The 14,296-nt window shown below is 41.3% G+C and overlaps 1 protein-coding gene across 1 annotated transcript; it reads left to right on the forward strand.

The window, feature by feature from the left end:
* The first annotated feature begins 9,759 nt into the window (after positions 1-9,759).
* On the forward strand, positions 9,760-13,589 carry LOC126071162 (olfactory receptor 7A10-like). Its single transcript, XM_049875419.1, has 2 exons — positions 9,760-9,773; positions 12,662-13,589. Exons 1-2 carry the CDS (start codon positions 9,760-9,762, stop codon positions 13,587-13,589), a joined length of 942 nt encoding a protein of 313 aa, XP_049731376.1.
* The last annotated feature ends 707 nt before the right edge of the window (positions 13,590-14,296 follow it).

Consider the following 14,296-nt stretch of genomic DNA (forward strand, 5'->3'; position numbering starts at 1 on the left):
ATCTCTAAAATCTATATGATTCTGTCAAAACTCAACCACAAAAAGACAAACAACCCAATTAAAAATTGGGCAAGGGATATTAACACATACTTCACTAAAGAAGATATTCAGGGGGCTAACAGATACATGAGAAAATGCTCTCGATCATTAGCCATTAGAGAAATGCAAATTAAAACTACCATGAGATTCCATCTCACTCCAACAAGGCTGGCATTAATCCAAAATACACAAAATAATAAATGTTGGAGAGGCTGCGGAGAGATTGGAACACTTCTACACTGCTGGTGGGAATGTAAAATGGTACAACCACTTTGGCAATCTATCTGGCGTTTCCTTAAAAAGCTAGAAATAGAACTACCATAAAAAAAAAAAATAGAACAACCATACGACCCAGAAATCCCACTCCTCGGAATATATCCTAGAGAAGTAAGAGCCTTTACACGAACAGATATATGCACACCCATGTTTATTGCAGCTCTGTTTACAATAGCAAACAGCTGGAAGCAACCACAGTGTCCATCAACGGATGAATGGATAAATAAATTATGGTATATTCCCACAATGGAATACTACACATTGATAAAGAACAGTGATGAATCTGTGAAAAGTTTCATAACATGGAGGAACCTGGAAGGCATTATGCTGAGTGAAATTAGATGCAAAAGGACAAATATTGTATAAGACCACTATTATAAGATCTTGAGAAATAGTTTAAACTGAGAAGAACACGTTCTTTTGTGGTTACGAGAGGGGGGAGGGAGGGAAGGTGGGAGAGGGTTATTTACTGACTAGTTAGTAGATAAGAACTACTTTAGGTGAAGGGAAGGACAACACTCAATACAGGGGAGGTCAGCTCAACTGGACTGGACCAAAAGCAAAGAAGTTTCCAGGATAAACTGAATGCTTCGAAGGTCAGTGGAGCAAGGGTGGGGGTTTGGGGACTAAGGCTTCAGGGGACATCTAAGTCAATTGGCAAAATAAATTCTATTAAGAAAACATTCTGCATCCCACTTTGAAATGTGGTGCCTGGGGTCTTAAACGCTAACAAGCAGCCATCTAAGATGCATCAATGAGTCTCAACCCACCTGGATCAAAGGAGAATGAAGAACACCAAGCTCACAAGGTAATTATGAGCCCAAGAGACAGAAAGGGCCACATGAACTAGAGACTACATCATCCTGAGAGCAGAAGAACTAGATGGTGCCCAGCTACAACCCATGACTGCCCTGACAGGGAGCACAACAGAGAACCTCTGAGGGAGCAGGAGAACAGTGGGATGCAGACCCTGAATTCTCATTAAAATACCAGACTTAATGGTCTGACTAAGATTAGAAGAATCCCGGCGGTCATGGTCCCCAAACCTTCTGTTGGCCCAGAACAGGAACCATTCCCGAAGCCAATTCATCAGACATGGAGTGGACTGGACAATGGGTTGGAGAGAGATGCCGATCAAGAGTGAGCTACTTGCATCAGGTGAGCACTTGAGACTATACTGGCATCTCCTGTATGGAGGGGGGATGAGAGGGTAGAAGGGGTTAGAAACTGGCAAAACAGTCATGAGAGACTGGAAGGAGGGAGCAGACTGACTCTTTAGCAGGAGAGTAAGTAGGAGTATGTACTAAGGTATATATAATTTTATATGTGAGAGACTGACTGGATTTGTAAACTTTCACTTAAAGCACAATAAAAATTACTAAAAGAGAACGAATAAATCTGTCTTGGGAGAAGTACAACCAGAATGCTCCTTAGAAGTTAGAATGGTGAGACTACATCTCACATACTTGGGACATGTTATGAGGAGGGATCAGTCCCTGGAAACAGACATCGTGCTTGGAAAGTAGAAGGCCAACAAAAAAGAGGAAGGCCCTCATCAAGACGGATTGATACAGTTGCTGCAACAATGAGCTTAAGCATAAAAATGATTGGGAGGATGGCACAGGACCAAGGAGTGTTTCGTTGCTGTGTACATGGAGTCACTATGCATCAGAATCGACTCAATGGCACCTAACAGTGACAACACATACGTTGGACATGTTATCAAGAGGAACCAGTCCCTGGAGAAGGGCATTATGCTTGGTAAAGTATAGATAGCATCAGTGAAAAAGAGGAAGACCCTCAAGGAAATGGATTGACACAGTGGCTGCAACAATGGGCTCAAGCATAACAACAATTACGAGGATGGTGCAAGACCAAGCCATGTTTCACTCTGTTGTACAGAGGGTCTCTATGAGTCAGAACCCACTCAGTGGCACCTAACAACAACGCAGAGGGTTCATCAGTTTTGCCATTCTTCTGGGTTTGAAATGAGCCACCCCAGAGGTGGGAGGGAGAAGATCCTACCACTACCAAGGAAGAACAGCCAGGAGTCAAGAAGTTCTCTGGACACAGGATCAGGAGGAACAAGTTCTGAACATGCCCCCTTACTGCCTCACAGACCCCGAAACCTCAAATGAGGAATATGTAGGAAACTCCCAAGCCCACACAAATCCAATGAGTCTCTTTAAAGGTGTGGTGCTTGGCATCCTGAAATCCTCATGTCAGGCCTTGTAGGAAGGGAAAACTACCACACCTGCTTGGCTGTTCCAGACTCTTTGTTTAGGTGGTTAGTATTTTCCTAGGTTACTATTAGCCTTTACACTCTGAATCCCTGAGTGGTGCAAACAGTTAAGTGCTCAACTACTAACCCAGAAGTTGGCAGTTTGAACTTACCCAGATATTCCTCAAAGAAAGGCTTCCGAAAGGTCACAGCATTGAAAATCCTCTTGAGTGTAGTTCTGCTGTGACACTCATGTGGTCACTACGAGTTGGAATTGACTGGACAGCAACTGGTTTGGTTTTTTGGTTTAGCATTTACACAGTTTTAGGAATTGTACTTTCTTCCCTTCAGGATGATCAGGTCACAATGAAAATCTCTTCATGGGTAATGGTAATTGTCATTGCTCCCAAGATTATTGCATCATATCCTCACTGGTCTCCCCATTTCCACTAAGGCACCCTCTAGAGCCCTTTCTCTACACAGCAGCCAGAGCAACCTTAAGAATAAAAAAAGGACATCACATCATTTTGCTACAAACCCTTCCAATGACTTTCCATCCTTCTTAGGTTGAAACCCTAACTCCCCCCATTGGTCCATAAAGCCCTGAACCACTAGGGCCCTGATTTTTTAACACACTCGTCTCATAACATTTTTCATTGTGGTCGCTATGCCTGTGTTAGACACCTAGGCCTGTGACTCATATGTGTAAAATCAGTTCCTGCCTCAGGGTCTTTACACATACTCTTTCCTCTCACAGGAATGCCAGGCAATACTTTCCCCCAGTCTTTTCCCTGGTTGACCCTTTCACATCATTTCAATCTGGGTTTCAAATGTCACCTCCTCAGAGAAGCCCTCAGCCATTCTCCAGCACATAGCCTGCTTTATTTTGATCATATGCATCATTATCTACTTACCGGGTTAATTTATATGTCCTTTGCCTTCTTTTTTTTTTTGTCTTCTTGCACAACTCCTACCCCCAACTAGAAGAAATCCCAAGAGGGTAGGGTCCTCATCTGTTGTGTTCACTACTCCATACCCAGCATATGGGAAAACCAAAGAAGAAACAGCTGCCTTTGAGTGGATTCTGACTCATGGTAACCCCATGTGTTGCAGAGTAGGACTGTGTTTCATGGGGTTTTCAAGACTATGACCTTTTGGAAGCAGATCACCAGCCCTTTCTTCCAAGGTGCCTCTGGGTTGGTTCAAATGCGAACCTTTTGGTTAGTAGTTGAGTGCCTAGCCATTTGTACCACTTAGGGGCTCCTCAGTATATGGGTGCTCAATATTTATTTGTTGAAGATACTAAAAAAAAAATTTACAAGTAGAATGCAGAATGAATGAGAGGGTATCCACTAGGCTGACTACAATGCAGACTATGGACCCTGGAAGGTCCCAACACACCAGCCTCAGTTGCTCCTGACCTCAGACCCACTCGTTCCAGGTGCACGGGGTCACTGTGCCTCATACTCTGATTGGGTCTGGGTGTGGTCAAGATCAATGCCCTATTACTCTCGTGGCCCTTTGGAAGGCTTGCTCTCCTTTCCAGCCCTCCTTCTACTGCTTCAGTTTAAGTCCCAAAGTGTGGTCAGCAAGAATCCTTGGGAACATTGGTGCAGGCTCTGGACACTAAACAAGACTTCATCAAACATGTTTCCTAATCCTACAACTTGAAAAGCTACTGGAACTAGAGTATGAGGGTGTTCCCTAGGGGTAGTTGTGTACCCTGGACTCATACCCAAGAAGAGAAGAAATCCTTGAAGAATAAAAAGACCAGAGGGAGGCTGACAGATCCTAGATGTGGTTCCAACTCTGCTCCCATGGGGCAGACACAACAGAAGAGATCACTCCCATGACTCCCAAGCAGGAAAATTTCCAGAAACAGTGAATACAGCAATTTATTCAATGACGAGTAAAGGGAGAAAATAATCCCGCTGTGCTCTTCCTTCTGGCTCAGCTGTCCCAGGCCCGGAAGAAATGCCCTTGGGCCACCCCAGGTGTAAGTCTGGCCCTGGGCCCCATGTTTGGCACTTTGTCCCTGCCCCTCTGGGTACATGGCTCTGTCCTTATTTGTCCTTCACTGGGACAAGCAAAGATAATAGAGCCCAAGCCTCAGACTCCACTGCGATGCCCTAATGTGTCTCAGAATGTACTGTGGTAAAGAGGTAAGGGGGGCCACAGATTTTATTTGCACAATTTCCTGGTGCATAGGCAGGGCTGCTTTCTTTTTTTTTCTGGTTGCCATCAAGTCAATTCTGACTCCTAGTGACCTTATGTGTGTCTGAGTAAAACTGTGTTCCATACGGTTTTCAACGACTGGTTTTTCATAAGAAGATTGCCAGACTTTTCTTCCAAGGTGGTTCTGGGTAGACTTGAACCACCAACTTTTCAGTTAGCAGCCAAGCACCGTAACCATTTGCACCACCCAGGGACTATAGTGGGAGAGAAATTCCGCCTACATCAATAAAAGTCTCTCACCCTGGACAGGCTCGCCAAGCCCAGCTACACCTTATGTTCTCTGATGTCAGGTCTGGTCTCCTGTTGCTCTGCCTCTCCATTGCTGCCCCCTACCCCATAACTATCTCTCCACCACTTAAACACCCTCCTCTTTTTGTTTCTAGAGGGGGCTTTTCCACAACTACAGAGCACCTCTCCTATGCCTAAAAGTGATCTAGTTCCTGCATATAAGGTGATAACCTTCCTAAGACCAGTTGCCCTCGAGTCACCTTTGACTCATGGCAACCTTACATGCGTCAGAGTAGAACTATGCTCTGTAGAGTTTTCAATGGCTGATTTTTGGGAAGTAGATGGCCAAGCCTTTGTTCCAAGGCATCTCTGGGTGGACTCAAACTTTCAGCCTTTCAGTTAGCAGCCGACTGTGTTAACTGTTTGCACGACCCAGTGACTCCGTGAATTGAACACACCTATTACAAACCCTGGTGGCACCCAGTGACTCCGTGAATTGAACACACCTATTACAAACCCTGGTGGCATAGTGGTTAAGTGCTATGGCTGCTAACCAAAGGGTCGGTAGTTCGAATCCACCAGGCTCTCCTTGGAAACTCCATGGGGCAGTTCTACCCTGTCCTATAGGGTCGCTATGAGTCAGAATCGACTCGATGGCACTGGGTTTGTTTGTTTGTTTTTTATTAAAATCTATTCACTTGTTTTCATCTGTAAATTTTTGTTTCTTTTATTCCCTGTTTTTTTCCTGTCCTTTCTTCTTCCAAATACTATTCCCTCTCTCAACCTAGCATAATGACTCATGACAAGTTATGTTTTATTGAGGGCCTACTCTGTACCTAACCTGCTCCAGGGAAAATCAGGGGAATGGTGACAATGGAGGGGCATCCTGTAATCTACTCTAAGACAGTTCTTTATTAATTTTTTTTCCTGATCACAAAGTAATATATGGTCATTGTGGAAAATTAAGAAAATACAGAAAAATAAAGAAGAGAAAATAGACATATACAATTCCACCTCTCAGAAATATAAGCAATGTGGATCTTTCAGTTAATTTCTTTCCAATTATAGTTCATATGAATGGGTCTCTGTTTTCTTCTCTCCACTTGACATTACAACGTGGGCTTTTTTTTCCCCCCCTGAAAACACAGCTGTCTCTCTACTACAACTGTGGTTGTAAGTACCTTAATTGTACAAAGAAATGATAATTCTTCAAGCATCCCAATTGAGTTGTTTCAAAATTTCCACTGCTCTAAACATTATACTTTAACAGTGATACTATAAGCAATATATTCCAACATGACAGTCCAACAACAATATTCTAAGCATTATACTCTAAAGGTAATATTCTAACAATACTCTAAATAGTATATGCAAAGGATTGAATTGTGTCCCCTAAAAATATCTCTCATGTCTAGACCATGATTCTCAGTATTGTGTGATTGTCCACCATTTTATTATTTGATGTGATTTTCCTATGTGTTGTAATTCCTACCTCTATGACATTCATGAGATGGGATTAGCGGCAGTTGTGTTAATGAGGCAGGACTCAATCTACAAGACTAGATTGTGCTTAAGCCAATCTCTTTTGAGATATAAAAGAGAGAAGCAAGCAGAGAGACATGGGGACCTCATACCACCAAGAAAGAAGTACTGGGAGCGTGTCACATCCTTTGGGCCCATGGTCCCTGCTCCAAGAAACTCCTCGACCGGGGGAAGATTGATGACAAGTATTTTCCCACGGAACCAATATAGAAAGATAGCTTTCCCCTGGAGCTGGCACCCTGAATTTGGACTTCTAGCCTCCTAGGCTGTGAGAGAATAAATTTCTCTTTGTTAAAGGCACCAAGTTGTGATATTTCTGTTATAGCAGCACTAGATAACTAAGACAGTATCCTATAACAGAAATGCTATAAATGATATATCCCAGTAGTAATATGCTAAATATTACACTCCAATAGCAATACTCTAACAGCACTACTCCAAATAGTATACTCTAAAAGGAATGCTCTACAGTATACTCTGAAATACCATAACCAGTGATGATATCAACATTCTTAGATTTAAATCCTTTTTGGCTGATCTGGTTACCTAATTTCCTAGAATTAAAATACGGGGCTACCAGGATATTTAAAAGGTTCTTAATACTGACTGACCTCCAGAATACCTAAGCCAAATGGAGTCCTTTCATACACCATTCTGCCAAGCTCACTCATTATTATTAATATCTGATATTTTCATTACTTTTTTTGCTATTTCTTTAAATAAAAATGGCGTTTAATTCTTGCTTTATTTTCACTGATAACTATAAAGCATGAACATTTTTTGTGTTTTATACATGTGTATTTCCCCATTTATTTGTATTTTCATTTTTCTGATTGTTTTTAAGAGCTTTCTAGCATATTGTTATTGTACTTTTATATATTCTTTTACATTATAGATTCTCCTCCCCCAGGCTTTAATTTGCCTTTTAATGTTATTAGTATTTTTGACAAACAGAAAGTATTGATTTTGTGTACTGTACACTACTTAGCTATTCCTTTCTGGTTTCTTTCACTGCTCTGCTGTTTAGGAAGTTTGCACACTTAAGAGGCCATATAAATATTAATGTATTTACTTCTAGTAGTGCTCTGATTTCCATGTTGCCAGTTACTCTCTTTTCTATTGGTTGTTTATTTGGGAATATTTTAAAAATAGTTTTCTAATTTTCTAAGCATCATTTTTCTTTTGTTGTTTGAACTAAATTGCTTACACTAAATTCTCATATTAGATGCCATCCATTTTTTGACTATTCATTTTGCTGCACTGAGTTCTCTGTATTGTTACAGATCACACTCTTTTAAAAGTTGCCAGTTCTCATCATTAATTTTCTTTTACAAACTCTTCTTCAATTTGCAACCAAATTAATATTCGTTAAGCTTGATTAGTTAATATTCTAAAGTATTTAAGAATCACTTTCCTCAAGTGGATGTAAGTGTCTTCATCAGAATAATCACTGTAAAAGAGCCAAAAGCAGCAACATTTCCATGATACTCAAAACTATAAGAAAGCAAAGCCCATGCATCTGACCTTCCTACCCCCAGCCCTAACCCAGTGCTTGGTATACAGTAGAAACAGAGAGATAGATAGACAGAGAGATAGCTGCCATGGAGTTGACTCTGATTCACGGTGTCCTTATATATAACAGAAGGAAACATCTCTGCCCCTGCATCATCAACATGATCACTGGCATGTTTGAGTTCATTGTGCAGCTATTGCACCAATCTATTTCACCTAGGGTCTCCCTCACCACCCCAATAATTCACCAAACATGATAGCCTCTTCTAGCAACTAATCCCTCCTGATGATGTGTCCAAAGCAAGCTAGGCAATGTACTGTTGTAATCCATAAGGTTTTCACTGGCTAATTTTTGGAAGCCCATTACCAGGCTTTTCTGTCTAGTCCATCTTAGTCTAGAGGCTCCACTGAAACCTGTCTATCATGGGTGACCCTGCTGATATTTGAAATACCAGTGGCATAGCTTCCAGCACCACAGCAACACGCAAGCTACCACAATATGATAAACTGACAGACAAGCAGTGGGGTATATAGTAGGAGCTCAAATAAGTGTGGAATAAATGAAAGATGAGACTTAGTGAGTCATTTAGATGTCTTCAAATATTTAAAGATTATCATGGCAAAGAGAAATGAGCTTCCGAGAAACTAAGACCATGGAAGTTACAGAGAGTCACATTTCGACTCAAATGAAGAATGTTTTTCTTACAAAATATATGTAAAAATTGAGAAAGACTGCCTCTAAGCTTGGAAGTTTCCTGCTTGAGGCAGAGACCTAATGTTCAAACAGAAATTGAGGCTTAAAAAAAAAATGGAAACTAAGATAAAAGGTTTTATTATAGGGAATTCCCTCTACTACACTCTGAATTTTCTTCTACTCTGCTGTTCATTCAACAAACACGTATTGAGCACCTATTATGTACCAGGTACTTGTTAAGTGGAGTCCTTAGGTGGTGCAAGTGGTTAATGTGCTCGGCTGCTAACCAAAGGTTGGAGGTTTGAGACTTGAGTCTGCCTAGAACTGCCTTGAAAGAATGGCCTGGTGATGTATTTCTGAAAAATTGACCATTGAAAACCCTATGGAGCACAGTTCTACTCTATACACGTGGGGTCACCATGAGTTGGCGTCAACTTGACCACAACTAGTTTTACTGTGTTTAAATGCTTGGGATATAAAAGTGAAAAATGTATAGTTCCTCTTTAAAAAAAAAAAAAAAATTAAGAACTATAATGCAAAAATGCAGGTCACAGTTAGAATGCTATGATGAGCATCAAATTTGGTCTTTGGGATTAGGGATTGATACATAAACTATATCATGATACATGGATGATTATGATGATGGTAGAGGGACAAGTTGAAGTAGAGAGACATGAAGAAGTTACTATAAGAATGGAGGAATCATCTACAAAATTTTTGCACAGTATCCTTCTGTGAGTCAAACTTGAGACAGAAAATCTGTTTAAAGATGCTGGCAAATGGCATGAGGGCAATAAAACATCATTACATTCGCCAACTCCCAATGATCTCCCTCTTCCCCGGGACTCGAAGTGATCCCAGTGACAAGGCAGAAGAGAGACATTCACAAAGTTAATGGTCTTTTCACAGGAATTACACAGCACAGATGGAACAGCTTTGTCAGGAAGAATGCAAAAGAGACCTCTGCATGGTGCAGAACATTCGTTTTAAAGACAAGGCACTTCAGGGAGTAATGGCAGAAGCAGGGTGGCATTTAAGAAATCTAGGTCAATGGAGGCATTAGTGGTTCAATAGTAGAATTCTTACCATCATTGCAGGAAACTTGAGTCGAATTTCTGACAAATGTACCTCATGAGCAGCCACCACCTGTCAGTGGTGGCTTAAGTGTTGCTATGATGCTGAACAAGTTTTAGTGGAGCTTCCAGACTAAGATGGACTAGGACGAAAGGCTTGGACATCTACTTTCCAATATCAGCCAATGAAACCCTATGGATCACTTGTTGTTGTTGTTGTTAGCTGCTGTCAAGTCAGTTCCAACTCATAGCGACCCTATGTACCACACAACAAAACACTGCCTGGTCCTGTGCCATCCTTACAATCATTGCTATGCTTGAGCCCATTGTTGCAGCCACTGTGTCAATCCATCTTGTTGAGGGTCTTCCTCTCTTCTGCTGACCCTGTACCTTACCAAGCGTACTGTCCTTCCCCAGGGACTGATTCCTCCTGACAACATGTCCAAAGTATATAAGACCCAGTCTCACCATCCTTGCTTCTAAGGAGCATTCTGGTTGTTCTTCTCCCAAGACAGATTTGTTCATTCTTTTGGCGGTCCCTGATATATTCAATATTCTTAGCCAACACAACAATTCAAAGGTGTCAATTCTTCTTCGGTCTTCCTTATTCATTGTCCAGCTTTAGCATACATATGCTGGGATTGAAAATACCACTGCCTGGGTCAGGCGCACCTTAGTCTTAAGGTGACATCCCTGCTTTTCAACAGTTTAAAGAGGTCCTTTGCAGCAGACTTGCCCAATGCGATATAACTTTTGATTTCTTGACTGCTGCTTCCATGGGTGTTGATTGCAGATCCAAGTAGAATGAAATCCTTGACAACTTCAATCTTTTCTCCATTTATCATGATGTTGCTTATCAGTCCAGTTGTGAGGATTTTTCTTTTCTTTAGGTTGAGATGAATTCCATACTGAAGGCTGGGGTCTTTAATCATCATTAGTAAGTGCTTCAAGCCCTCTTCATTTTCAGCAAGCAATGTGGTGTCATCTACAGAACAAAGGTTGTTAATGAGTCTTCCTCCAATCTTGATGCCCCGTTCTTCTTCATATAGTCCAGCTTCTTGGATTATTTGCTCAGCATACAGATTGAATAGGTATGGTGAAAAGATACAACCCCGGCACACGCCTTTCCTGTCTTTAAACCTCTCATTATCTGCTTGTTCTGTCCAAACAACTGCCTTTTCATCTATTGCAGTTTCCTCATGAGCACAATTAAGTGTTCTGGAGTTCCCATTCTTCTTAATGTTATTCATAATTTGTTATGATCCACACAGTCAAATGCCTTTGCATAGTCAATAAAACACAGGTAAATATCTTTCCGGCATTCTCTGCTTTCAACCAGGATCCATCTAACATCAGCAATGATATCCCTGGTTCCACATCCTCTTCTGAGTCTGGCCTGAATTTCTGGCAGTTCCCTGTCGATAAACTGCTGCAGCTGCTTTTGAATGATCTTCAGCAAAATGTTGCTTCCATGTGATATTAATGATATTGTTCGATAATTTCTGCATTCAGTTGGATCATCTTTCTTGAAAATAGGCATAAATATGGACCTCTTCCGTTTGGTTGGTCAGGTAGCTGTCGTCCAAATTTCTTGGCATAGGTGAGTGAGCACTTCCAGTGCTGCATCTGTTTGTTGAAACATCTCAATTGATATTCCTTCAATTCTTGGAGCCTCGTTTTTCACAAATACCCTCATTGCAGCTTGGACTTCTTCCTTCAGTACCATCAGTTCCTGATCATATGCTACCTCTTGAAATGGTTGAACGTTGACTAATTCTTTTTGCCATAATGATGCTGTGTATTTCTTCCACCTTCTTTTGATGGTTCTTGCATCGTTTAATATTTTCCCCATAGAATTCTTCACTACTGCAACTCATGGCTTGAATGTTTTCTTCAGTTCTTTCAGCTTGAAAAATGCTGAACGTGTTCTTCCCTTTTGGTTTTCTACCTCCAGCTCTTCGCACATGTCATTATAACACTTTATCTTCTTGAGCCGCCCTTTGAAATCTTCTGTTCAGTTTTTTTACTTGAGCATTTCTTCCTTTTTGCTTTAGCTGCTCAACAGTTGAGAGCAAGTTTCAGAGTCTCCTCTGACATCCATCTTGGTCTTTTCTTTCTTTGGTGTCTTTCTAATGACCTCTTGCTTTCTTCATGCATGATCTCCTTGATGTCATTCCACAATTCGTCTGGTCTTCGGTCATTAGTGTTCAAGGTGTCAAATCTATTCTTGAGATGGTCTCTAAATTCAGGTGGGATATACTCAAGGTCATATTTTGTCTCTCGTGGACTTGCTATGATTTTCTTCAGTTTCAACTTGAACTTGCATACGAACAATTGACGGTCTCTTCCATAGTCGGCCCCTGGCCTCGTTCTGACTGATACTATTGAGCTTTTCCATCATCTCTTTCCACAGATGTAGTCGATTTGACTCCTGTGTATTCCATCTGATGAAGTCCATGTGTACAGTCACTGTTTATGTTGGTTAAAAAAGTTATTTGCAGTAAAGAAGTCGTTGGTCTTGCAAAACTCTGTCGATCAATCCCCGGCATTGTTTCTATCACCAAAGCCCTATTTTCCGACTACCAGTCTTTCTTCTTTGTTTCCAACTTTCGCCTTCCAATCACCAGGGGAGACATTTTGTTTCATGGAGTTGCCAGGAGTTGGGCCAACTTGACGACAGTTAACAACAAAAGTCACCTAAAGAAAACAAACTCTTTAGGTAAAACATAAGGCTTCATGATTGGAAGAGTTTTAAATGTATGGCACATTCCTGTCTTGTCATTGTTTTAACATTATACTTGCCTCTTTGCAGGCAATTTCCATGAGTTATATGGAATCAAGAAATCAAACAGCTATTTCAAAATTCATTCTCCTGGGACTCTCAGAAGATACAGCCCTGCAGCCCCTCCTTTTTGGGCTGTTTCTGTACATGTACCTGGTCTGTGTTATAGGAAACCTGCTTATCATTTTGGCTATTAGCTCAGACTCTCATCTCCACACTCCCATGTACTTCTTCCTCTCAAATCTGTCCTTCACTGACATCTGTTTCACCTCCACCACCATCCCCAAGATGCTGGTGAACATTCAGACACAGAGCAAAGTCATCACCTATGAAGGCTGCCTTACCCAGATGTATTTTTTCATGGTTTTTGCAGGACTGGACAATTTGCTACTGACAGTGATGGCCTATGACCGGTTTGTGGCCATCTGCCACCCTCTGCACTACATGGTCATCATGAACCCACGCCTCTGTGGTCTCCTGCTTCTGCTTTCTTGGATAATCTGCCTGATATACTCTTTTCTGCAGAGTTTGATGGTTTTGAGGGTGTCCTTCTGCAGAGAGACAGAAATCCCCCACTTCTTCTGTGAACTTTCTCAGATCCTCAAACTTGCCTGCTCTGACACCCTTATCAATGACATCCTTTTATACTTCGTAACTGGCCTGCTCGGTGTTATTCCCCTGACTGGGATACTTTTTTCTTATTCTAGAATTATTGCCTCAATAATAAGTATTTTGTCTGCTGGAGGCAAATATAAAGCATTTTCCACTTGTGGGTCTCACCTCTCTGTTGTCTCCTTATTCTATGGTGCAGGCCTTGGGGTTTACTTCACTTCTGGAACAACCCGTCCCTCCAGAAAAGGCTCAATAGCCTCAGTGATGTACACTGTGGTCACCCCCATGCTGAACCCCTTCATCTACAGCCTGAAGAACAGGGACATGAAGGGGGCTCTGAGGAAAATTTTCAACAGAGGAGCTTGCTCTCAGTGAGATAGCAAAAGTTAAGAACAGACAACAGAGATCCAAAGTGCCAATAACAGGTGTCCTGAATACGTAATCTGAAGAAGTAGAAAATAAATGCTGCTCATGTTATGCTACAAGAAAATATTCCTGAACTGAAGACACACTTGAAGCAGCATATCAAAAGTTTCATCATCTACCAAGGAAAATGAATGATGCCCGACTAATACGTAATACTTCTTATGAAAATCTACTGTTCCAAGGATATGAACTCCTTCCTACAAGCCTCAAGGGAAGAGAAAGCACTCAGTGAATTCAGCAAGGGAGAAGACAGGAGAAAAGTAACAACGAATAGTTCACATGTTATTGGCTCATCCATATCTCTCTTGAATATGTTCTAGCTTCTAACACCATGCTTGCTGGACCACTCTTTTCTCTGGTCTCAGTCTAAACACTGTATAAACTCAAGTGTCTCATACTGACTTTTCTCCCCCCAAAAAACTGTACTTACTGAACCTTGCTTTGGTGGTTGCCATTGACCTATCCTGAGGACTTTCATATTAGGCAACTTATTGTAGTTTCTACATTAAGATAAAGAAAACTCTAGTCTTTGTCAAATCATCTGAGTCAGCAGACCTGAAATAAAAATCCAAAGAAATCTGCTTGCTGTCTTCCCTGGCTAGTCATATTTCCCTAAAATCTTCACATTCTTGGCTCTTTCTCACAGTTTAGGCTTC

This window comes from Elephas maximus, chromosome 3 (assembly GCF_024166365.1).
Source record: "Elephas maximus indicus isolate mEleMax1 chromosome 3, mEleMax1 primary haplotype, whole genome shotgun sequence".
In the NCBI taxonomy this organism is placed as follows: domain Eukaryota; kingdom Metazoa; phylum Chordata; class Mammalia; order Proboscidea; family Elephantidae; genus Elephas; species Elephas maximus.